This window comes from Caretta caretta, chromosome 10 (genome assembly GCF_965140235.1).
Source record: "Caretta caretta isolate rCarCar2 chromosome 10, rCarCar1.hap1, whole genome shotgun sequence".
NCBI lineage: Eukaryota > Metazoa > Chordata > Testudines > Cheloniidae > Caretta > Caretta caretta.
The window spans coordinates 62,390,666-62,414,280 of NC_134215.1; the positions used below are offsets into that span (position 1 = coordinate 62,390,666).

Below are 23,615 nucleotides of genomic sequence, written 5' to 3' on the forward strand. Positions count from 1 at the left end.
GTTTTAGTTTTTTTGTGACTATTTAAACAACGGATATATTCAAATGAGGCCCAATCCAACCCCATGGAAGCCGTCAGGAGCCTTTCTGTTGACTTGAAAGGGCAGCTGGTTCAGGTCCAGGATGTCATACGTGCCCGTGCACGCAAACAGATTCATACTGACAGAACCTTCTTCTGTAAATACATCTATACTGTATGTGTCTTTTGTTGTACAGAAAGCAATTCTGTCAGTATGTTAACATGCCACTATTTCAGAGTGCATGGAAAACAAATTTATACTAATGAACAGAAGAAAATTAAGGTTGCGAATTAAACAAAAACACAAGACTTCTGTGCCCTGGAAGCTCTAAAACCAGACGGTGTTTTTAGTGGAACTTTATCTTAATATCATAAAGAACTTAGTGTATCCGACCAACTGTGACACTCCTGGGGATACCCACGGTGGTGAGGAAGCCTTGTCGGTCAGTGCCTGCCAAGGGTCAGCTCCCCAACCCCAGCAGCCATGGGCAACATAAGCACTCCCCTCCAGGTCTACACAGGCCCAGCTCTATCTATACAGATTAGTGATAGGCTCACTCCAACCCTCAAGCCCCCCGAGTGTCCCCCTGGACTGACCACGCCCTGATCTACTGGATGCTCACTGAATTCACAGAATCTGCTGCTCCCAAAGAACCAGTACACACCAGCTTACCACTTTCACCTCAGGATCATCACTCTGCTTAACACACACCACTTAGATATGTTTATTTAACAACATAGAGTGATTCAAGAAGTAGCAAGTCAAAGTATTGGAAACAAATGGTTGCATGTAAAATAAAATCATACTACGCATTCTAGAACATACTCACTTTAACTAATTACTGTCATGTCTCACGTTGCTCACCACCATTTCTCAGCCAGGTAGGCTGTGATCCCTTTTTCACAAAACAAGCTTGTCTCTGAAGTGAAGAATAGTACATCTCTCCTTGAAATCCCATATACATCAAAATAGTGGTTTGATCTTTATTCATAAAGCAGGCCCCCTCCTGCCGTATGTTTCTTTCTATAGATTTTGCAATCTCGTGTCAATTTTGTAACCTTAATTAATTGGTGGCTCCATTGTGAGCCAGACAATGACCAACTAGAGAAAGAACCGTTTACTTCCCCCATCTGAACAGAATCTATCACAGGGGTCGGCAACCTTTCAGAAGTGGTGTGCCGAGTCTTCATTTATGCACTCTAATTTAAGGTTTTGTGTGCCAGTAATACATTTTAACGTTTTTAGAAGGTCTCTTTCTATAAGTCTATAATAATTAATTAAACTATTGTTGTATGTAAAGTAAATAAGGTTTTTAAAATGTTTAAGAAACTTCACTTAAATTAAAATGCAGAGCCCCCCGGACCAGTGGCCAGGACCCGGGCAGTGTGAGTGCCACTGAAAATCAGCTCGCATGCCACCGTTTGCAGGCGTGCCCTAGGTTGCCTACCCCTGATCTATCACCTTCTAGTGACCTGTCTTAACTTACATACCTTAAAATCACAGTTTTCAGGATAGATATATATCTCCTTAAATATCATTCACATAGACATTTTGCAAAGACTGTGATGACCAGTAAGCTACCGGCTCTTGGTAGAGACCTTACGTGCCAGCCTTTGATGAATTATTATGCATATACCAACCCTAGGGGATACCTGTAAACCCCCTATTCACCTCTTATGCCATCTGCCAGTTGGCACCTGGATCACACCAACATCATTATAGTTAGCTATATTTTGAGCTTTTGTTAATTTGTCACAACCTTAATATTTAAATTTGGGCTTTTGTATATTTTATTCCCTTGCTGGTTTAATAAAACGTAAGGAAAAACCCAAATGTAATTTTATAAAGAATGCAATTAACAAAGTTACATTTCTATTATCACTTGTTTACTCAGGAATGGTTTCCTTGGTCATCTTCAGTAAATTATATCATTTATATTTTACGAATAAAGATTTACCCAAGAGAAACTGTTCCACTTGTTCCAATTGGTATCTTTTGAGGTACAAGACTACTGTATCTGTGTACAATAATTATAAAAATCAGGGGGGTAAGTTACTGTACAAACTGCACACAACAGCTACATTTAATAATTCAATTTATTTTTCTTTTTTAACACTAGATTGAAGTATGTGTTATATTTCTTCATTTTGAGGGAGATTTTCAATACCACTGAAGAGCGATAAATATCTAATGCTCATTTCTGCTTCAGAAAATCTCCTCCTTCAACCATTTGTCGTCACAAAATGTAGTCATTGATAAACGTTTTAAATCCAAATTAAGGAGACTGGATTCTATTTAATTGCCAACAAAATTAAAAAAGAAAATTCCCCAATTACCGGACTCTCAGCCCAGAGTCCTTTGCCTATAGCTATGGCAGACTGAGCCAGCCTCCTTTGAGCGGACTGTACACATTAGTAGATGTAAAGAACCATCTGACAACATGATGGAAAATGTTTATAAAGTCACTAATTTCCAAGCTAATACCTTGGAAAATGACACATTCAGAGCTTCTTTAATATAGCTGGCGTGTCTTAAAAAAATGTCAGGGAGGAGACTGCTCTCCTGCTTTAGGGAACCCTGCAAGCTGTAGCTCTGTTAAATTCAGAACCATGTTTGGCCATGTCTAGACTGGGGATTTGCCCCAATTACAGCCACTATAGCTGCAGCAGTGCACCCCTTAGTACTGATAGAAAGAGCCACTATTTGTTCCCCTTGCTGGAAAGTAGGGTAAGCTATTGGTGCAAATTGCTGCTTTCCCTGTCTGTCTTTGGGGCACGCACCAGTGCAGATATGTTGGTGCTTGGCCACAGACTGCGAATTTGCCTCAATTCCAGCAAAGCAGAGTAGAGATACAACGGTGTTTGAGCAGCCTTGGGTGGGCAAAATCAGGCTTGAACAACATCTCGGGAGCAACTGTGTGGACAAGCTCTGGCACTCCTCTCTGCTGGTTTTCCAGCCAAGTTGAGGGCCACCACGTTTACCCACCGTTTGACGCTCGTGGTGAGCCCGAGCGCGGTCAACCCATGTTAAAACAACTTTCACAAGCGGCTGCTCGGCTCCAAGACTCGGCTAGGAGGCGCCCTCAAGTCCCTGCCCCGTGCTCTAGCCCTGCTCGGAGGCACGTCCCCTGTGCGTGGTGGGGGAAATGTCTCCGCCGGTGGAGGGGGGGTCTCTGTCCAGCGGGGTGGGGAGTGAAGCTGGGTTGGTCTCTGTTGTGGGGGGTATGAAGCCCCCCGGGGGAGGTGAACTCCGGATTGGTCTTTGTTGTGGGTGGGGGTATGAAGCCGGATTGGTCTCTGTTCGGGGAGGGAGGCGTATTTAGCTCTGGGGGGGGAGGGGTGAACTCCGGACTGGTCTCTGTTGTGGGGGGTATGAAGCCCCCCGAGGGAGGTGAACTCCGGATTGGTCTTTGTTGTGTGTGTGTGTGGGGGTATGAAGCCGGATTGGTCTCTGTTCGGGGAGGGAGGCGTATTTAGCTCCGGGGGGGGGGGTGAACTCTGGATTGGTCTCTGTTGTGGGGGAGTATGAAGTCCCCCGGGGGGCAGTGAACTCCGGATTGGTCTCTGTTGTGGGGGGTATGAAGCCCCCCGAGAGAGGTGAACTCTGGATTGGTCTCTGTTGTGGGGGAGTATGAAGCCCCCCGGGGGGAGTGAACTCCGGATTGGTCTCTGTTGTGGGGGGTATGAAGCCCCTGGGGGGGGAATGAACTCGGATTGGTCTGTGTTGTGGGGGGTATGAAGCCCCTCGGGGGCGGGGGAAATGAACTCGGATTGGTCTCTGTTGGGGGGGGGGGTATGAAGCCCCTGGGGGGGGAATGAACTCGGATTGGTCTCTGTTGTGGGGGGTATGAAGCCCCCCGAGGGAGGTGAACTCCGGATTGGTCTTTGTTGTGTGTGTGGGGGGGGGGGTATGAAGCCGGATTGGTCTCTGTTCGGGGAGGGAGGCGTATTTAGCTCCGGGGGGGGGGGTGAACTCTGGATTGGTATCTGTTGTGGGGGAGTATGAAGTCCCCCGGGGGGCAGTGAACTCCGGATTGGTCTCTGTTGTGGGGGGTATGAAGCCCCCCGAGAGAGGTGAACTCTGGATTGGTCTCTGTTGTGGGGGAGTATGAAGCCCCCCGGGGGGAGTGAACTCCGGATTGGTCTCTGTTGTGGGGGGTATGAAGCCCCTGGGGGGGGAATGAACTCGGATTGGTCTGTGTTGTGGGGGGTATGAAGCCCCTCGGGGGCGGGGGAAATGAACTCGGATTGGTCTCTGTTGGGGGGGGGGGTATGAAGCCCCTGGGGGGGGAATGAACTCGGATTGGTCTCTGTTGTGGGGGGTATGAAGCCCCCCGAGGGAGGTGAACTCCGGATTGGTCTTTGTTGTGTGTGTGGGGGGGGGGGGTATGAAGCCGGATTGGTCTCTGTTCGGGGAGGGAGGCGGTGAACTCTGGATTGGTATCTGTTGTGGGGGAGTATGAAGTCCCCCGGGGGGCAGTGAACTCCGGATTGGTCTCTGTTGTGGGGGGTATGAAGCCCCCCGAGAGAGGTGAACTCTGGATTGGTCTCTGTTGTGGGGGAGTATGAAGCCCCCCGGGGGGAGTGAACTCCGGATTGGTCTCTGTTGTGGGGGGTATGAAGCCCCTGGGGGGGGAATGAACTCGGATTGGTCTGTGTTGTGGGGGGTATGAAGCCCCTCGGGGGCGGGGGAAATGAACTCGGATTGGTCTCTGTTGGGGGGGGGGTATGAAGCCCCTGGGGGGGGAATGAACTCGGATTGGTCTCTGTTGGGGGGGGGTATGAAGCCCCTCGGGGGGGGGAATGAACTCGGATTGGTCTCTGTTGGGGGGGGGTATGAAACCCCTGGGGGGGGAATGAACTCGGATTGGTCTCTGTTGTGGGGGGGTATGAAGCCCCTCGGGGGGGGGGAATGAACTCGGATTGGTCTGTGTTGTGGGGGGTATGAAGCCCCTCGGGGGCGGGGGAAATGAACTCGGATTGGTCTCTGTTGGGGGGGGGGTATGAAGCTCCTGGGGGGGGAATGAACTCGGATTGGTCTGTGTTGTGGGGGGGTATGAAGCCCCTCGGGGCGGGGGAAATGAACTCGGATTGGTCTCTGTTGGGGGGGGTATGAAGCCCCCGCGGGGGCTGAAGCCTGATTGGTCTCTGCCCGGGGGGTGGCTGAAGGCCCCTGGGGGCCCAGCGGCAGGTCCGGTGTCGGCTCAGGAGGGGCTGGAGCGGGACACACCTGGCGCGGCACCGCCCCTCGGCCCGCCCGGGAGCTGCCAGCTGCGGAGCGAGTCCGGCTCCTTCCCCGAGGCGCGGAGCAGCGGCCCCATGGCGCTGGCCGAGCTCTACACGCAGGTGAGCCGGGCGGGTGCGAGCGAGGCGAGGGGGGCCGCGGCGTCCCTCCAGCGCGGGGCCCTGCTGCCCCAGGCCCCTCTCCTGCGGGCTGGGGGGCGAGGGGCCGCGGCCGCGCTCAGGGCAGGGGCACCTGCCGCTCTGGGAATGGACGGAGGGGAAAAGTTTCTGCGTGGGCAGGGCGAGCCGGCTGGGCCTGGCCCCCGGAGCCCCCAGCTTGGGGCGCAGGGCAGCACCACAGGGTCCCTGGTCCCGAACTTGGGTCAGTGGGGCTGGGGGTGCTGCCGCCCCCCCCCCGGCTTGAAGTACTAATAACAACCACCGAACACAGGAGAGTGAGTTTGTGTGTGTGGTTCTTGGAGGGGGGTGAGGGGGTGAGAGAACCTGGATTTGTGCAGGAAATGGCCCACCTTGATTATCATGCACATTGTGAAGATAGTTTGGATGTCACTTTGGATGGGCTATTACCAGCAGGAGAGTGAGTTTGTGGGGGGTGGAGGGTGAGAAAACCTGGATTTGTGCTGGAAATGGCCCACCTGTTGATCACTTTAGATAAGCTATTACCAGCAGGACAGTGGGGTGGGAGGAGGTATTGTTTCATGATCTCTGTGTGTATATAAAGTCTGCTGCAGTTTCCACGGTATGTATCCGATGAAGTGAGCTGTAGCTCATGAGAGCTTATGCTCAAATAAATTGGTTAGTCTCTAAGGTGCCACAAGTACTCCTTTTCTTTTTGCGAATACAGACTAACACGGCTGTTACTCTGACACCGAACACATGGTTGCCATCAGCAGCGCCCCCCCCCCCCCCCCCCACAAATTGTTCCTGCACCCCTGACTCAGGTTATACTTTGCCTCCCAAGTATGGGGCCGGAGAGTAAATGCACAGCCTGGCCAGCCCCAGTCCCTGAGAAACCGAGAATCGAGCCCCCCAAAACCACGAGATTAAAAGAAAACCCACACCCACCTTTTTGGGGTCTTTGGAGCTGCCTTCTGTTCTTTGTGCTCTAGGCTTCTAAGCTTTTCTCTGCAACTATGAAAGCTGGAAAAGTAGGGGGGGAATCCTGGTCCTTTCAAAGTCCATGGGAGTTTTTCCATTGACTTCAGTGGATCCAGAATTTCTCCCCCCCCCCCCCCCTTTTAAATGAAAGCTAGGCTTCTTACATGATCACAGGACTCCAGGAACTGGGACATTAAGAAAAGCACCTGATATTGTGAGAGATGCCCTGAGTTTATGGTAGGCTGTTGAGATTTAAAACAAAAAAACAGTTATAGGAAAATATCATGATTTTTCCAATCACGATTTTCACCGAAGAGACTGGTTTTAATAACTAGCTATGATTTACCACTATCATGGGACTGAACGGGGCTAGTAAACTGCAGGTTTCTGTTATTTCTATAGGTTATTTATTAAACTTAAAATAAGGACACAGTATCACTTAGAAAGGCGCTCATTATCCTGCCTGGATGATTCTTCAAGTCTGCCTGCCTGCAGAATTGCTTTACTAAATAAGCCAAACGTTTACACAATAGTATAGAGCTTCAGCTAGGCAATAATAATGAAACAGAAGTGAAATGCTGTTGTGCATCATGAGACCTGGCTTCTGTTCCCAGCTCCTGACAGTGAAATGAGGTTTGGCAAGTCACTCCACTTCCCTGTGCCTCCACCCTTTCCCCATCCATGAGCATTATCCACCTTTAGATCTAGGGAAAAGTACACTGCAAGTGCAAAGTGTTTATTACCATTATGATCACTTCACAGTTTGCATGCTGTGGGGCCAGTTCTCAAGTCCAGTGAGTTTGCTTTGCCCTAGAGACAGAAAGCAGAACATAAATCCAGCGGATCCAGTTTTGTGAGGGATTCCCCTTGTTTGGAGGAATCCTTGGGTGCAGCATCCTGGCTACCAGTGCACGAGCCACAGACAAGTACATCGTTGACCAGGGATATTATGGTGATAGTGGGCCAGCCAGGAGACTGGTTTTAAGGGGCTAACTATCTGATCCTGTATGGAAAATTCTCTGTTCCTAATACAGAGCTGTACCCTCACTTAGGCTGGTGTGAATACTGAGTAACTCCATTACAGTCAACAGAATTACTCTAGATTCCCATCATTTTAAACGAAACAGGATTTGGCTTCCCTAGATCATTAAATATTGATTACTTTTCCCTCACAAGTGGTGTTTAATACCTTATACTGAACAGCTGTTCCGTAACTAAATGTATTTGTAATTATTTTCGGTAAGCTTGTGGGGAGGCTTTTAAATATCAAGAAAACGGAACATACGTTATTTTTGAATCTTTGGTTATTTTCAACTCAATGCCTCTAAATAGGTTTTTAACCTGGCTTGATCAGGAGCTGAGAAAATTTTTACTTAAACCATATTTATTTACTTGTTACATTGTTAAGGTCGAAAAAAAAATAAGGCTTAATATTTGGTGACACTTTTTTATTATTCAGCTCTGATTACGCAGTCGGCACTATAAAAGACCTAAAGAAAGAAATCTTCTCAAAAATCTTAATCTAAAACACATCCATAAAACCCACTCCTACAAATGCTTAAGTAATTCCTTAACTTTAAGCATGTGAGTAATCCATTTAGTAAAGCATGCGCATAAGTATTTGCAAAATAAGGCCAACAGCCATAGATAAGACAAGATGCACTAGGAAACCCATGGAAGTTTTAACTTGCCCCCTGGTGTGGTTCAGTATATTGGGGCCTGGTAGAAGAAGTGCCTCTTTAGACATATCTTAAAACATAAAACATTTAGCTATATCCAAGACCAAGACACAATCTGGCACAATTTGTACAAAATGATCGTACTTGCATTTGTTATTTTTAAAAATAGTATAAGTGAGTTGGTATTCTGACTATGAACGTATAGTTCTACAGTTAAAAGTGTGACAGCCAGACATGTACAGAAAACTTTAACAACATGACTAATGAGACCAAATACAATCAGCATCTAAGGAGCAGGATAAGGGTAATATCAGTATACAGCTCTATAGGATACATAAGAATGCAATTAACATTTTTATGTAATTTGAAAAAGAAAAGGTAATAGGGGTAGCTCAGTGGTTTGAGCATTGGCCTGCTAAACTGAGGGTTGTGAGTTCGATCCTTGAGGGGGCCATTTAGGGGATCTAAAGTTTCTGAACAGTATTTCATCTCTTCTTGCTTCAGTATAGAACAGAAGAAGAATTACGGATTTACTATTGCTTACTATGGGAAGGGCATCTTTGGGTTAAAGGCACATTGGCCAGAGACACTCATATATGTAGTTGTGTATGTTTTAATTTGTTTGTTCAAGTTAATGCAGTTCATTCCAAGGGTATGCAGTTGGTTCCTCAGATAATTTTTGAAAGCTCTCTCATGTATCAGATATCATATACATGAATTGAAGTAATCTAAGTAGGCTTTAAAATTCCTAAGTGGGTATTATGGAAGAGTACTTTTATTTGAAACTTTTGATATTGTTGTATTTGGGGGAGTATAAGGCATTATTTATACAGAAGTCCCAACAAGCTAAAGCACCTTGAAATACAGAATATCAGCTCTCACCTTTGGGGTAAACTTTGAATATAATTGGTCATTCATGAAGCTAAAGGGGAAATTTATTCTTCAAAATGTAAACTGAATTTTTTGTTTGTATAATTTACTTCCTGTTTTTTCACCAGTCACTATAATTTCATGGTAAATAATTTGTCTGTTTAACATTTTTCTTTAAATAACCAAGGTAAACACTGTGTCTGTGTATTACTAACTTATAATCAAATATCTCTGTTCTGCCATAATACATAATGTCATTACAAGTTTACCTCTAAACCTCTGGACTGACTATATTCATTCATCTTATTACTTGCACATAAGTAATCTTTACATATTCATTCATCTTATTACTTGCACATAAGTAATTTTTTCTGAGTGGCTAAAATTCTTTTTGAGAACCTAAAAGAATACAATCTATTCTTGAATCCAGCATAGTGTCATGCAGGCGGGGGAAGACTGGGTGTAACTTTAAAGGAGAATAAGTAAACTCTCTGTGTTTACTTGTAAGGTAGGGTTCAATTAAACTGACCTTAAGCTGGCTGGTTACATTTACCAATGGAGGCACCTGGAACTGCAGGGACACTTTCTGAAGAATACTTTGGTCACATGCTTTTTTTGTTCTTTACATAAGCATAGTTTAGTTTCTCACATACGATCACGCTCAATCTAGGCTAGGCTGTTTGATTATAATATTATTGGTCTGCTTAGAATAATATTTATTAAAATGCTCTTTTAGCATATATAAATATGTATACAGTATCTTAAATACCCATGAAATCAACATATGTGGCAACGATAAAAGTGAAAGTCTAGCCTAGTATTTCAAGACAAGGAGCTAGTTAAAATTTCTTCTTCATATATCTTATTACACAACACCTTTTATTTGGGTATAAAATGTGTCAGTAATTTGATTTGGGGGTTATCTTTAATCACTTAGGCAAAAATATTTTCCCTACTGTGGTTTGTAGTTGATCAAGAAAGACTTCTGTGACTTTGCAAATCTTCTTAATAACATGCAAAATGTTCCTTATTTTGTGGGCATCACCAAATGGACTCATGAAGGGCATTGGAAGTTTGAAAGGTGTTCACCAAATGATATGTGTGGTGCCATCAAGTTTCTTGATGATGGTTGTCAGAGGTTAGATGCAGGGGGAAAAGGTGGTGATACTCTTCTGAGCTTCACCCACAAAATAAACTCTGCCCATGCACGTCACCAAAATAAGATGCTACTCACGAGATTATGCAGATATTCAAAATATGGTAGGTTCCATTAGGCTCCTTGAGCTTGCTCCCCCTTGGGAGGGATTGAATATGTCCATAGATTCTGGTAGGCTCCTGGGACACCACCTGATTAGAAGAAAAGAAGTGAACTCCCCACTTCAATGGGAGTTTTATCCTGTGGCAGGAAAATAGGGCCCCAAGATCCTATTTTTGCCATTGCCACGTGCCTTTTGAGAGATCTTAGGCTAGTTACTTAATCTCTCTGTGCCTCCGCTATCCCCTCTGTAAAATGGGCACGATGATACCTACCCCATAGACATATTTTGAGGCTTCATTCTTTTAGGGTTTAGTGTTTGTAAAGTGCTTCAGGATCCTTGGCTAGAAGACATTATGGAAGTGTAGATTACTGTCGTGATACTGTATTTCTTATGTCACTCGAAGAATAGAAGTAGAGATTTGATTGTTTTGTCAGTGGTTAGTTTCAACTCTTGTTTGGTTTCACACATCCGATTTAGTGGCAGTAATCAGGTAACAGAATGCCTCTTAGTTTAAATGAATCAGCAGTAGATAATTTCTGTTCCCTGACTGTTGTCACAGAGATGAGTACTTCAGATAAGAATTTTCTCACCCTAGTTTGTTGCTAATTTTGCTTGTTCTTTCAGTGAAGTCATCATGCTGTTGCTATGGAGATGACTATGATGTCATAAACAAAGCGTTATGATGTCACAGGAAGAACAGATAGTCTGTGCCAGAGCAAACTCCAGTATAAACAACAGAGATAATCGTGTCTTTGATAATTATTTAAAGTGGCAGTGGATATTATTATAAATGTAGAATGGCACTGGTTCTAAATGAAATTCTCTCATAAATACAGTAGTTCAGCGCGCGGGAGAGAGAGAGATGGTATATACTCTATACTGATGGCAGCTGGACACACTCCTACTTTTGTTGTATAACTTGAGTTTTATACTTTTAAGTGACAGGTTTCAGAGGAACAGCCGTGTTAGTCTGTATTCGCAAAAAGAAAAGGAGTACTTGTGGCACCTTAGAGACTAACCAATTTATTTGAGCATGAGCTTTCGTGAGCTACAGCTCACTTCATCAGATGTATACCGTGGAAACTGTGAGCTGTAGCTCACGAAAGCTCATGCTCAAATAAATTGGTTAGTCTCTAAGGTGCCACAAGTACTCCTTTTCTTTTTGCGTATACTTTTAAGTGAGTGTTTCTACAGGAACATCTGCACTGCTTAACTCTTAGTCTCATGCCTAAAGCATATTTAAGATATACAGGTATCACAGCAAGTTGTTATATGTTGGTAATACTTGGCACCTGAGTAGCAGTATTACTTTTGAGGCACTCGGAACACTTCAATAAACATTGTTTCACAAGTCTTCTACAAAGAATTTTGTTCAATTCTTTAAACAAATAAAGACATCCTGTTCAGCAGTGCACATCAAGCATAAGGTGCTTTTAGGGCAGAGTGCTTTAACTCTGGGGCTGAGCTAAAATGCCTAAAGTGTGAAAGATTCCTGCTGAACCAGCTGGCCTTATGGGAGCTAGCTGGCTGGTTATAAATAGGGAAACCAGCCAGCAGGCTTTGAAGTCTGTCTTCAGGGACTGGAGAGATTATTCTGTGGAGCTTGTTCTTTAATCATATAAAAAGAAAAGTAACTGTATAGGTATTTTCTTTTTCAAAATGTTTCCTAAGTTAAATCTCCCCTTACGTTATTTTAAGGAAGAGATCATGTAAATCCTACAGAATAAGACTCCTGGATTTGTGTAATACATACATACTTATAGCAGAGATACTTGTGGTTCCTTCTTGGAATCAGAGCTTCTGCTATAAGCATGATTTTACTCTCTTTTCAGAGTCCTTAACTGAGAATGATCTGCTTCCTGCTATCTGTTTCTGCTTAACTTGAAGCTCTGTTGAGCCAGCACCTCTGAGATCTTTGGATAATTGAGGTTACATTGTATACCTCTTTTACAAATATAATTAAAGCACAAGGCATTTGCCCATGGCAACACAGTAATCCATAGTAGAACCGGGAATAAAACCTTGGAGTCCTGCCCCCAGCTCTGTATTTTAACCATTAGATCACATTCAAAAGAAATCTGACAAATGTATGTTTAAGATAGCATCAGAGTTAATGCTTATCTTATTCTTCTGTTGTAGTACAACAGCGTTTGGATCCCTGACAATGAAGAAGTTTGGCAGTCTGCTGAAATCACAAAGAACTACAAAACAGGAGACCATGTGCTTCACCTACTATTAGAAGATGGAACTGTGAGGAAAAAATACACAGTTATTTCAATTTTTAATGAGAGGCTCGATCAGATCACTGGTCCATGTAGTCCAGGATGCTGTTTCTGACTGTAGCCAGTACCATGTTCTTGATTATCTTGCAATCTTAGGATTTTCTAGCCATTTAAAACTGTACAGTAAGTAGCAATCCCCTAAAAAAATGTAAAGAGCTTAATTTTACCAGCCAGCACTTGTCAGTGTATGCCCCATTGCACTGACAAGGGAAAATGGAGCTATGCCAATTATGGAGTTCTCTGAGGAGCTTGTCCATAATTTTTTTGTAAACTCATCGCTTTAGTATATGATTTGTCGTACATATACAGTAGAACCACACTATTATGATCCTCTAATTTGTGACACTACTTTTTTCCAAAATACATTGTGAACACCTCCCTTGCCTGAGAATGAGTTATTGTATGTTTTTCTGATTGTCTGAGGTGCAAGGACAGAGATGGGAGCGAAGCTCTTTGTAAGTTGTTGTACTGCACCCATCACCTTGGTATCTGTGCAGCTTACAAATTTGTTTATGTGAACACAAGAAGTGTTTCTCTTTCCTTTCCCCATTTTATAAGGACTACTTTTTAAAAAATGTGATAAAAGCAGAGTTACTGAAGGAAATATAGGTCAGAAAAGTGGGGGGTTACATTTTTTTCAAAGGGCAATGAGGTCCTGGGTTATTTTGAGCTCTTTGGGAAGCACATTCCACAATCATGAGCCAGTTGCCTGTCCTGCGCACACATGTCACTCTTCAGGATGACAGTTCTATTGTTCCAATAGACTGTAGCTGTCATGCAAGGACATGATCATATAGAACAAGGGGCTTCCTTGGGTTATTTGGGTCAATCCCTCAGAGGGCTTTGAAGATTAGGGCCCAGATTTTCTAGGACTTGTGGGGAACGAAAAGGTAACTTTATCTCCTCTTTATGTTCCCCATCTAGTCAAAGGTTTGTGATAAGTTAGAGCTGTCTTTAGACGCTAACTTAAGACCAGCTGCCTGTAAGACCATAGGCTATTCCAGCACCTGGGACACCTGGGCAAAAGGACACTCCAGCTACACTCACTTTCCCTAGATTGCATTTAAACTACTGCAGAGTTTTTTATGTTTAATTTAAACCTCTCGTTCTCTTTATTGATTGAAGAGGCTTCATGTAAAAAACACTTAGTATGTTTCAGTACAATATATTAAAGAGAGAGAAAATAAGCCTTTTTTTTTTTTATGAGACATTGAGGGGCCCTATCTTGCATTCCTTGTACACTAAAATGACCATGGATGTCACTGGAAGTTAACTGGTGTTCACGGAATGCAAGATCAGGCACTGATCCATCATCCATGCAACAGTTAGGACAAAGGTAGCCAAAAAGTTCAATATGTATTTACGCGTGCGTTTCATGTAATTTGTATTGTCAGGAATTGAATTACCCTGTTGATCCAGCACCTTTGCCACCTCTACGAAATCCTGACATACTTGTTGGTGAAAATGACCTCACCGCACTTAGCTATCTCCATGAACCTGCTGTTCTACACAATCTTAGAGTTCGTTTTGTGGAGTCAAAACTTATCTACACTTATAGTGGTACGTAAAAACAAACCCAGGGTTTCAGGTAAACAAACGAAAAATTTAAAAAAGTTTAAATTCTTGCTGCTGAAAGTACAATAGGATCAGAATTGTTTTCCTGAAATCTGTTAATTAAGTTTCTTGAAGCCAGGGTGATTTATGCATGAATAAGGACTGCTTCAGTGATCAGGCCCTTGCGTAGTGGTTAGTTCAGATATGAATATTTTTACAACGCAGCAATTTAGTTGAGGTTTCTAGTTTCAATATCTTACCTTTTGTTAGGTATTGTAGAAAATGGGATGATACATCTGATTTTGTACTGTGTATTCTTTCATAGGAATCATTTTGGTTGCAATGAACCCCTATAAACAGTTGCCAATATATGGGGATGCCATTATCCATGCATATAGTGGGCAGAACATGGGGGATATGGATCCACATATATTTGCTGTGGCAGAAGAGGCTTACAAACAAATGGCAAGGTACTGTCTGTTTTCATTTGTTTAACACTTGTTTCTTCTAAAATATAATTCAAAAATCTGATGGAAAATAATGTAATTGAATTTTGTTTTGTAAATGTCCAAGCAGCTAAGATTCCTTTTGTCTGGATAATTTCATGCAGCCCACCCTCAAAGAGAAGAGAACCTTGTAACCTCTGAGGAGAGGTGCTGAGGGGTAAAGAGTTTCTGGAATTTACTTCTTAATACCTCTCACGGGGAAAGGACAAAGGTGGTCCTAGCTCAGTGATTTGTGTTGACTACAGCCTGCAAGGGACAAACAAAACAGGAGAAGCCAAAAGACCAAGGAGAAGATGAAAGCTGGCAGTGGTGCTGGTCACAATAACATTTATCCCATGCATTTATATATTTAGACTAGCAAGATATTTAAAATCTCCCTCTTATCGTCCTGTTTTAGAAACAACAGGAATCAGTCTGTTATAGTCAGTGGAGAATCAGGAGCTGGAAAAACTGTGTCTGCTAGATATGCTATGAGATACTTTGCCACAGTCAGTAAGTCAAACAGCAATGCGCACGTGGAGGATAAAGTACTGGCATCCAACCCAATAACAGAGGTAAATTTAAGGATGAAAGTAAAGGGACTTTATACTCATTAAAGGCTGAATCCTGAAAGTTGCTGAGCTCCTATGGTAGAAGTCAATGAGCATTCCAGGTATTCAGTAACTCTTAGTAAACTGTGTACGTATTAAGAGCCCAGTCCTGTGACATGCTCTGCTACATCAAAAATATTCAACATATATGTGCACTTTTTTCCGTGTCACAAATATGTTTAATTTTCTTGCCTATGTGAAGTATTGAGTATAATGTATATAACTGTATCCAGTGGGCTATACTTGTTTTATTGCAGTTTTGTGCTGTCACACTTTTCATCTCACCATCTTCTCCTTTAACCACCTTTTAAAAAAATAAATTCCTTTTCTAACTGGAACCATCTGTAATAACTCAGCAACAACACTATCTAACGTGGGCATTAATGATAATTGTAGGTGGTCTTGAACTCAGTCTAAGTGCTTGCAGATGGAAATCCATATTAAGTCATCCAAATCACAGGTCTGATTTTTCAGAAGCTCTGAGCACTCACATCTCTCTTCAATTTCTGAGTGAGATTAGAGTCTCAACACCTCTGAAAATCAGGCCACTTTATTTAGGTTCTGTATTTTGGAACCCAAACTTGAAAATGTTTGCCTTTATCTTTTTATGTATATTTGAAATGTAAATTTTCAAATTGACACACACACACACAGCATCACAAAGAACTTTTGAAAAATAATCAAATTTTTGTATATTGCACTATGTGGGCGGGTTGTTTTATTATTTTGTCTGCACCAGCAGAAAAGATTCTTGGATATATGGTTACAGGAGAAAAGAAGTGGGTGGTTTTGTTGTTGTGGGTAGAAAAAGGTTGAGAACCCATCCACAAAGGAGACTTATTTATGTTAGTGCTTAGTTTGTATAGAGTTGCATTTAATATATGCATGTTACTTTAGGCTCAGAGTCTCTAGACAAACAATTTCCAGACTTGTTTCATAATAGAACATCCAAATCCCATTTCTGGATGTTTGGATTGATCCTTAGATGCATAAATGCCCAAAGTTTTACGTGCCATACTTTGAGAGAGTTACTCCTCTTTAGATGTTCACATTTGAAAACTGGACAGCATGAATGATTCTGTTGACACAAACTGGGCATTAAAGAGGTTCACCATGTTCATAGGCTGTAGGCAATGCGAAAACAACACGCAACGATAATAGCAGTCGGTTCGGGAAGTACACTGAAATCAGTTTTGATCAGACACACCAAATCATTGGCGCCAACATGAGGACGTACCTGCTTGAGAAATCCAGAGTTGTCTTTCAAGTAAGTGAAATAAAGTTTAAAAAAGCCAACTTCAGTGAAATCACTGTTGTACAACTCTCTTAACTTTGTTAGCATTATACTAAAAGAGGTAGGTGAAGTTTTGCATAATTTGTATTAATCTTAGTGTGTACCTTTGTTTGGAATAGGAGACCAATGTTATTTAGGGATATATATTCCTTCTCTGCTTACACCGTATGGAGGAGAGCAGAAAGGCTCTGATCTCACAGTAGGAAATGCAGTGAGACATTGTGTTCCCACCAATATCATCACATTGAAATTTTTCTCCTCTCCAAGCCACAAAAATAGAAGTCTGCTCTGTGCGGCCAAGATGGGGGCAGGGCCAAGGTAGAAGGAGGAGGAGTTGTGGGATCGGCTGCTCTGTGCGGTACATTGGCCTCTCTGGGCAATGGAGCTTATTTTAGAGTCATTTCTAATAGTTTTATAAAAATGAGAACTTAGTAGGTGGCTTGCGTAGATTCTGAAATTCGGTATTTCAGATTGTGGTTTAGAGCTGACTCTGGGGAGAGAAGGAATGAATGTGCATGGGTTGTGTGTTTCATTTGCATTAATTAAGAAATAATGTTGATGATCTTGGAATACACAATGGAGATGAAGCTGAGGAATTTGAGGGCGAAAATTCCCTGCAAGTTTACTTAACTGAAATTAACATTATTCCTTTTTTTCAGCTAGTTTAGATGGCACAGCAAACCAGAATGTAACTTCTTTTCCCCTAGCAAAACCTGCGTTGCTTCATTCTCAAATTTCAAGTTGTCACATTGGAGGCTTGGCTAGATTAAGTCACTTGTTTGGACAGGTTTAAGTGGAAGATGAAAGTAAATACTTTGAACCTTCTCAGGTACTGTGGTGATGGGCTAAGTACTTAGATAGACTGCTCTTTAAAGTGAATAGTTTGAGTGATTGACAAATTTAGGCACTATCCAAGCTACAACAGTGTTAGAAAACTTCTATCCAAAGTGAGAGTTTTGGCAACTTGGTTAGCAAAATTTCCACTTCTCACTTTGGGAGGGCAGAGTGTTTGTTTGGGGTGGCATAATCAACTGAAATTCCTCTCTTATAATAGAAGTTAGATATAAGTGATCAACGATCTCATTAATTTTAGATACCGTAAATGATCAGATGGATTTTTTTTATTTTCCCTAATAAAGCCAGTGTTAATAGAAGCACATTGTAAACATAAACCTTTTTCAGTAACACATAATAGGTGAAATCCTTTTAAGGTTAAATTGACAAAACAGGTTGTGGTTAACACTAAACTTTGAGATGCAAAAACTGTAGCATTGTGGAATCTTATTTAACCTATTTTTCTAAGGCTCTAATCCTGCAAACACTTATGAATATACTTCACTTTATTCTCATATATGTAAAGTTAAATGTGTGTTTGTGTTTGCAGGATCAGGGGCTAATTATGTCAGTATTTAGGGTATTGTGAAATCATGGTGCTAAAATAGCATGGAAAATATCTGGTGGTTGGTTGTTTTTGTTTAAAAAAAACACACACACAAATCAAAACATTTTACTGCTTGCTTGTAGTTGTGTTTATAACTTCTCAGGTACTGAGAACAGCTACCTCTGTATCTAACAGATGGTTATAAAAATAGTCTTGAGAGCTTTCCACTTTCTGTGAATAGTGTTTCAGTTAGCACTCCCAAAGGAAGTAGTGCTCATTGCTATATTTGCCAGCCCTTGTTAGTTTTTTACCTGAATCAACTATTAAAGTAACAGCTTTGGCAAAGAACTCTGCACACTGATATGCAGGTTTGCAGAGAAAGTGCACTTGGTTTTGTCACAGCCAAGGTGCTTGCTGAATTCTAAAAGCCTATCCATTTTAGCATAGGCAATATTTGACTCAAACTAGATTGCAATAGAATTTACACTTGGATAATCATTCACTCTTCTACAATTATAGTCAAATGCCACATGTTTTCCATGTTTATTTTTCTTTCTCCAATATAATGATTTCCTTTTATTTCATTTGCAGTCAGAGAATGAACGAAATTACCATATATTCTACCAGCTGTGTGCTTCTGCTCTGCAACCAGAATTTAAGCATCTTAAATTGGGTATGTCTCAAGAAAGTAATCTGTTCTTCACCTTTGCAGTGTTACATTTTAAGGGTAGGATTTTCAAGAGCCCTAAGTCTCTTAGAGCACAAATCTTACTGACTTTCAGTGGGACCTGTGGGCCAGCGTGTATGTCTACACTGCAATAAAAGTCCTGCAGCATGACCATGGCTGGCCTATGTCAGCTGTCTCGGACTCATGAGCCTCCTGCTCCAGGGCTAAAAAATTGCAGTGTAGACATTTTGGCTCAGGGTGGAGCTTGAGACTTCATGGGACGGGCAGGTCTCAGGGCCCAGGCTCCAGCCTGAGCCTGAACATAACACTGCAATCTTTAGCCCCACAGCCCAAGCCCTGCGAACCTGAGTCAGCTGACCCAGATTCTGAGACTTGGTGCCACAGGTTTTTCATCGCAGTGTTGACATACTCTAAGTTGCCTAGGGTTTGAGCTGCCTTACTGTAGTCAGTGGCAAAGCTTCCATTAACTTCAGAGGTGTAGGATCAGGTCCTTAGGTGTCTTTTGAAAATCACACTCTTTATTTAGTGAATTTGCTTGTGAAGGATGCCATATTGACAGTCCTGGCGAGTGAAGGCTTCTTTATTTGTCCACAGAGCAGTGACATGGTACAAGCTCCATGTGAGCTTAAACTGCAATCTGAAGAACCAGCCTCAAGAGGGTTTGTCTCCCTACCAATCAATCCTTAGCCCTCTGTTAGATTTCCAAAAGGGGTGTCAGTTAGTGTAAGTTGTACTGGTTTTGTTATGTGGATTCCTGTTTATTTCGGAAGTACACGAAGACAATGAGCTCATTTTAGAAGAACTATCAGATGGTAACAGCTTTCATTCCATTTTCATTCATAGCTACTGGCCTATTGATGAAAGACTCTCTGCACCACTATCAAGTATGTTAATTGTTATAAGTTTTACTTTCCATCTATAGGGCATGCAGAAGAATTTAATTATACAAGAATGGGTGGCAACACTGTTATTGAAGGAGTCGATGACAGAGCAGATATGATGGAGACCCAGAAGACGTTCACTCTACTAGGTAAATGAGAATACTTGGCAACACATATTGATAAACTAGCAAAGCGAGCTTGGCTCTGAAATGACCAATGACAAATAAGTTTTGAAAAAAACTAGGGAGAATGTGTAGTAGTTACCTGCAGAATTGCTGTTTTGCTATTTGCTTTAATGGGACTTGGCAACATCAACTGGCTATTAGCAATTGGTCTTCATTGTTAGTGGTATAAATTACTTAGAGCTAGAGTCTGACTCGGCCTCAGGCTGGCATATTGTGGAGGAAAGGGAGGTAAGGAGTCTTCCTACCCTCTTGTGTGATCTATTGAAGGGCAAAGTGGAATTGTCCCTGCACCACTCAGGACAGTACAGGGATTTGTCTCTAATTACTTCTCTGGGGATGGGGAGGGCTGAGAGTAGGCAGAGCTATAGCTCTACACAGCAACCAGCAGTGTCTTCACCAAGTCCTTATAGAATCGCTAATGATTATATACAGCATTGCAAGTATTCCTAGAGCATGCTTTTTATTAATGTTTGTTTTTATTGCTTTGAGTATTTCAAATGAATAGGGATTTTTTTAAGGTCTGAAGGAGGATTTTCAGATGGATGTTTTTAAAATACTGGCAGCCATCCTACACTTAGGCAATGTGCAAATGACAGCTGTCGGTGATGAAAAATCTTCAGTCAGCGTAAGACATTCGCTCATTCAAATATTTGAATAATTGTATTTAGTTTTCTTTATCTGGTGGGTCATTGCCAATCCTTTTGTATCTTCCCCAGCTACCTGTCACGTCCTTCCTCTATCTCTATGTTACAGGCTGTCTTAGGACATCCTACCTTGTGAGCATTCTTTGCCAAGACTCTTTGTAAAATACTTGGTCTCAATTTTTGGGTGCATAAAGCAGCCCTAAACCTGGCAAACTAAGGCCACTTTAGGATTCCTCCTGCCCAGCAGAATCCTCAGCTGGTGGTGTTTATGCCACTCCCCTTCCTGACTCGTGGCACAAAGGGAAGGTGTGTGGCTGAGATGTGCCTGCATCCAGCTGATCCCCAGCTGCTAGAATGACCCCTTGGAGCTGTTTGCAGCCTCTGCAAAACAGATCAGCCTCAAGGCCATTCAGATTTGTGCCATGGGACCACACCATCACTTGGTGATCTCAAGGTCAGGGAAACCATAAGACAGGTTAAAGCCACCTATGCTGTCCCCAGCCCATATGAGGTGCAGTTTAATTGGTCCATCCCTGGTTGTATAAATGGTCCTTTTCAGCAGTGCTTATTCTAGAAAAATATCTATTGACATCAACAGAGTTTTGCCTGTGTAAGAAGTGCCTGTGTTATTAAAAACCAGTTAAACCAAACCAAACCAACAATCATAGGCTGAAATCCCAACCCCAGTGAAGTTAGTGGCAAGGGCTCCCATTGAGTTCAATGGAGCCAGGTTTTCACCAGACATTTTAAGCAGTAATTAAGGCTATGATTCTGTCATGGATTCCGTAACTTTCCGGGACCTCCATGATGTTTTCTGGGGCAGGGCTGGAGTAGCTGTCAGTCCCAGGGCTGCTTGAAAACAGCTGACTGGCAGCCAGTCCCAGGGAACCGCTGCTCTGGTGGCCTGGCCTGCAGGAGCAGCAGTGGGGCTGGAGCAGCTGCAAGCCCCAGCAAGGTTCTGTTTGTCCCTTCTTCCTCCCCCTCACCCCCAGGGTATTTTTAGTAAAAGTCAGGGACAGGTCATGGGCTTCTATGAATTTTTGTTTTATTGTCTGCAACCTGTCCATGACTTTTACTAAAAATACCCATGACAAAATCTTAGCCTTCGTAATAATCCATTAGTTAAAACTTTTCATAAGATCTAGTAATGTTTATTTTTCTTCTTTAAAGCTGGAGGATAAACATCTCAATATATTCTGTGAACTTCTGGATTTAGACAATGACAAAGTGGCACAATGGTTGTGCCACCGAAAAATTATCACTACCTCAGAGACTGTAATAAAGCCTATGACAAAACTCCAAGCTCTTAATGCAAGGGATGCTTTGGCAAAGAAGATCTATTCTCACCTGTTTGACTTCATTGTGGAAAGAATTAACAAAGCTTTGCATTTTTCTGGAAAGCAGCACACTTTTATTGGTGTTTTGGACATTTATGGGTAAGATTATCTCTGGTGAAAAAAATTATTTTCAGATGATACAACTCTCCTCTGTTTTCCAGTTCTTATTCCTACATATCTGGGAAATATGATGCATTTCCTACAATGAATTGGCATCCATTTAATCAAAAGGATGCAGTCTTCTGCGCCATAAAATCTTTTGCATGAAGGGCAATGGCAACTTCTTATTTTGATGGATATCAATATCTGTGTCTCAAGGTGACAACTGATCTTGGATTTAGTACATCTTAGGACATTGGTCTTTGATATGCACCTTATCAGAAGTAAATTTGGGAAGATCAATTTAAAGTTGTATTGTCACTTTGAGATGGGATGATGCTCCTCTGATGGCTGGATATGTTAACTTTAGGGTTGCTTTGTTTCACCATTGCAACACAGAGCAGCCCCATTGCACACCAGGGTTTTGGTCATTAGGTCTAAGACCTTGTCTACACTTGCGTGTGTATAGTACATGTAGCCACATACTGTGGTGAAAGGCAGGCAGTGTCCACTCTCACTGCGGTGAGTAGCTATATGAGGCAGTGAACGTTTCCAGCAGTGTGAGGCAGCAGGGAAAGGTTCTGGAAGGGGGAAGCCGTGAGGAGAGGAGACTTTCCCCGCTGCTGGAGTCTTTTGCTGTGGAGGGGAAAGGCTCTAGCAGCGGGACACAACACTGCTAAAAATAGCAGTGTAGACATGGGAGGCTTTGCTTGGGCATGTAGAGAGCTGTGTAGGGACTATTGCATAGGGTTCAGGCATGTAGCCCACTCTACTCAGTTAAGCCATGCCTCACCATGTACTCTGCTATTTATAGCCATGCTAGCTGGGCCTGCAATGTCTGTACTGTACATGCCACCACAAGTGTAGACCTCCTCTAAGAAACTGAAAGTTTAGGAAGTAATTTCCTTATAAGCAGCTGTTTTCTCTCAAAATCCCATCGGGACATTAGCACTCACTTTTAAGTGATCGTGATTATTTTTTTTCTCCTATCTAATAATATCTGCCCCTAATTTTTCAAATGTATTTCAGATTTGAAACTTTTGATGTGAACAGTTTTGAACAGTTTTGCATCAATTATGCTAATGAAAAACTGCAACAACAATTTAACCAGGTTTGTATATATATTTTGCTGCAGTTGTATGTGTTGATTGGTGTCTTTATTGTAAAGATTAGCAATACTTAGAAAAGAGATTTTCTTATACTTCAGATCTATACTTTATTGCATGTTACACAAATATTTTACCTTACCTCTATTTTCCAAATGCCTATATTTTGTTCCTGAGTTATTAACATGTGCTTTTCATAATGCTGACATTTTTCATTAATAGCATGTCTTTAAACTTGAACAAGAGGAATATATGAAGGAAGACATCCCATGGACTCTAATAGACTTTTATGACAACCAACCAGTCATTGACCTTATTGAAGCTAAAATGGGCATTTTAGAGCTGCTAGATGAAGAGTGCTTGGTAATTTTTAAATTTTGTTATACATATGAACTGGTATGAAAACATTTCTGCAGGTTGTGTTTCAGGCAGAATTTGTGGTTTAAACCATATTCTGATTCCTTTTAAATTAAGAAGATGAGCACCTTGCTGATGCAGTAATCATTCTCTGAATCTTTGTAAAGTTGTAAAGAATCTCTATTTGTTCTTGTTAATTTCTTTTCTTATTCTGCATAAAATTCAAGCTTCCTTTCCTCAATTTCAAGCACTCCCTGACTGTTCCAGTCCTACATCTCTGCCCTCTTCTCCTTCTACACACCCTTCAGCTCCCTGTGCGCCATCTAGGCTTCTCTTCTCACTATTCCTCTCCTTTTTTCTTTGCCCACTTCTGACTCCATTTTTCCTTCCCTTCTGCCATGTACCCCTAGAGGCCCTTCCTCTAAAAGGAAAAGGATGGCCTTAATGGTAAAGGACAGGCATGGGAAAGAGAATCCAAAGTGATTCTGTGTGACCTTGGCAAGTCACTTATGACCTGATTTTCAGAATCAATACCATGCATAAT

At 42.3% G+C, this 23,615-nt stretch overlaps 1 protein-coding gene across 3 annotated transcripts in view; it reads left to right on the forward strand.

Annotated features, from left to right (window-relative positions):
- Window positions 1–5,140: 5,140 nt before the first annotated feature.
- MYO5C (myosin VC) overlaps window positions 5,141–23,615 on the forward strand; it is a 59,493-nt gene continuing 41,018 nt past the window's right edge. For 2 of the 3 annotated variants that reach the window (XM_075133077.1, XM_075133078.1), the window contains exons 1-12: window positions 5,141–5,363; window positions 12,307–12,417; window positions 13,844–14,009; window positions 14,329–14,473; window positions 14,907–15,063; window positions 16,223–16,366; window positions 18,366–18,447; window positions 19,385–19,492; window positions 20,047–20,153; window positions 21,343–21,608; window positions 22,638–22,719; window positions 22,937–23,077. In XM_075133077.1, coding sequence (XP_074989178.1) covers window positions 5,337–5,363; window positions 12,307–12,417; window positions 13,844–14,009; window positions 14,329–14,473; window positions 14,907–15,063; window positions 16,223–16,366; window positions 18,366–18,447; window positions 19,385–19,492; window positions 20,047–20,153; window positions 21,343–21,608; window positions 22,638–22,719; window positions 22,937–23,077 — 1,536 coding nt within the window. In that variant the 5' untranslated portion in view covers window positions 5,141–5,336. Of the gene's footprint in view, window positions 5,364–12,306; window positions 12,418–13,843; window positions 14,010–14,328; window positions 14,474–14,906; window positions 15,064–16,222; window positions 16,367–17,058; window positions 17,223–18,365; window positions 18,448–19,384; window positions 19,493–20,046; window positions 20,154–21,342; window positions 21,609–22,637; window positions 22,720–22,936; window positions 23,078–23,615 lie in introns of those variants that run through there. The other variant, XM_075133079.1, reaches the window with a different exon arrangement.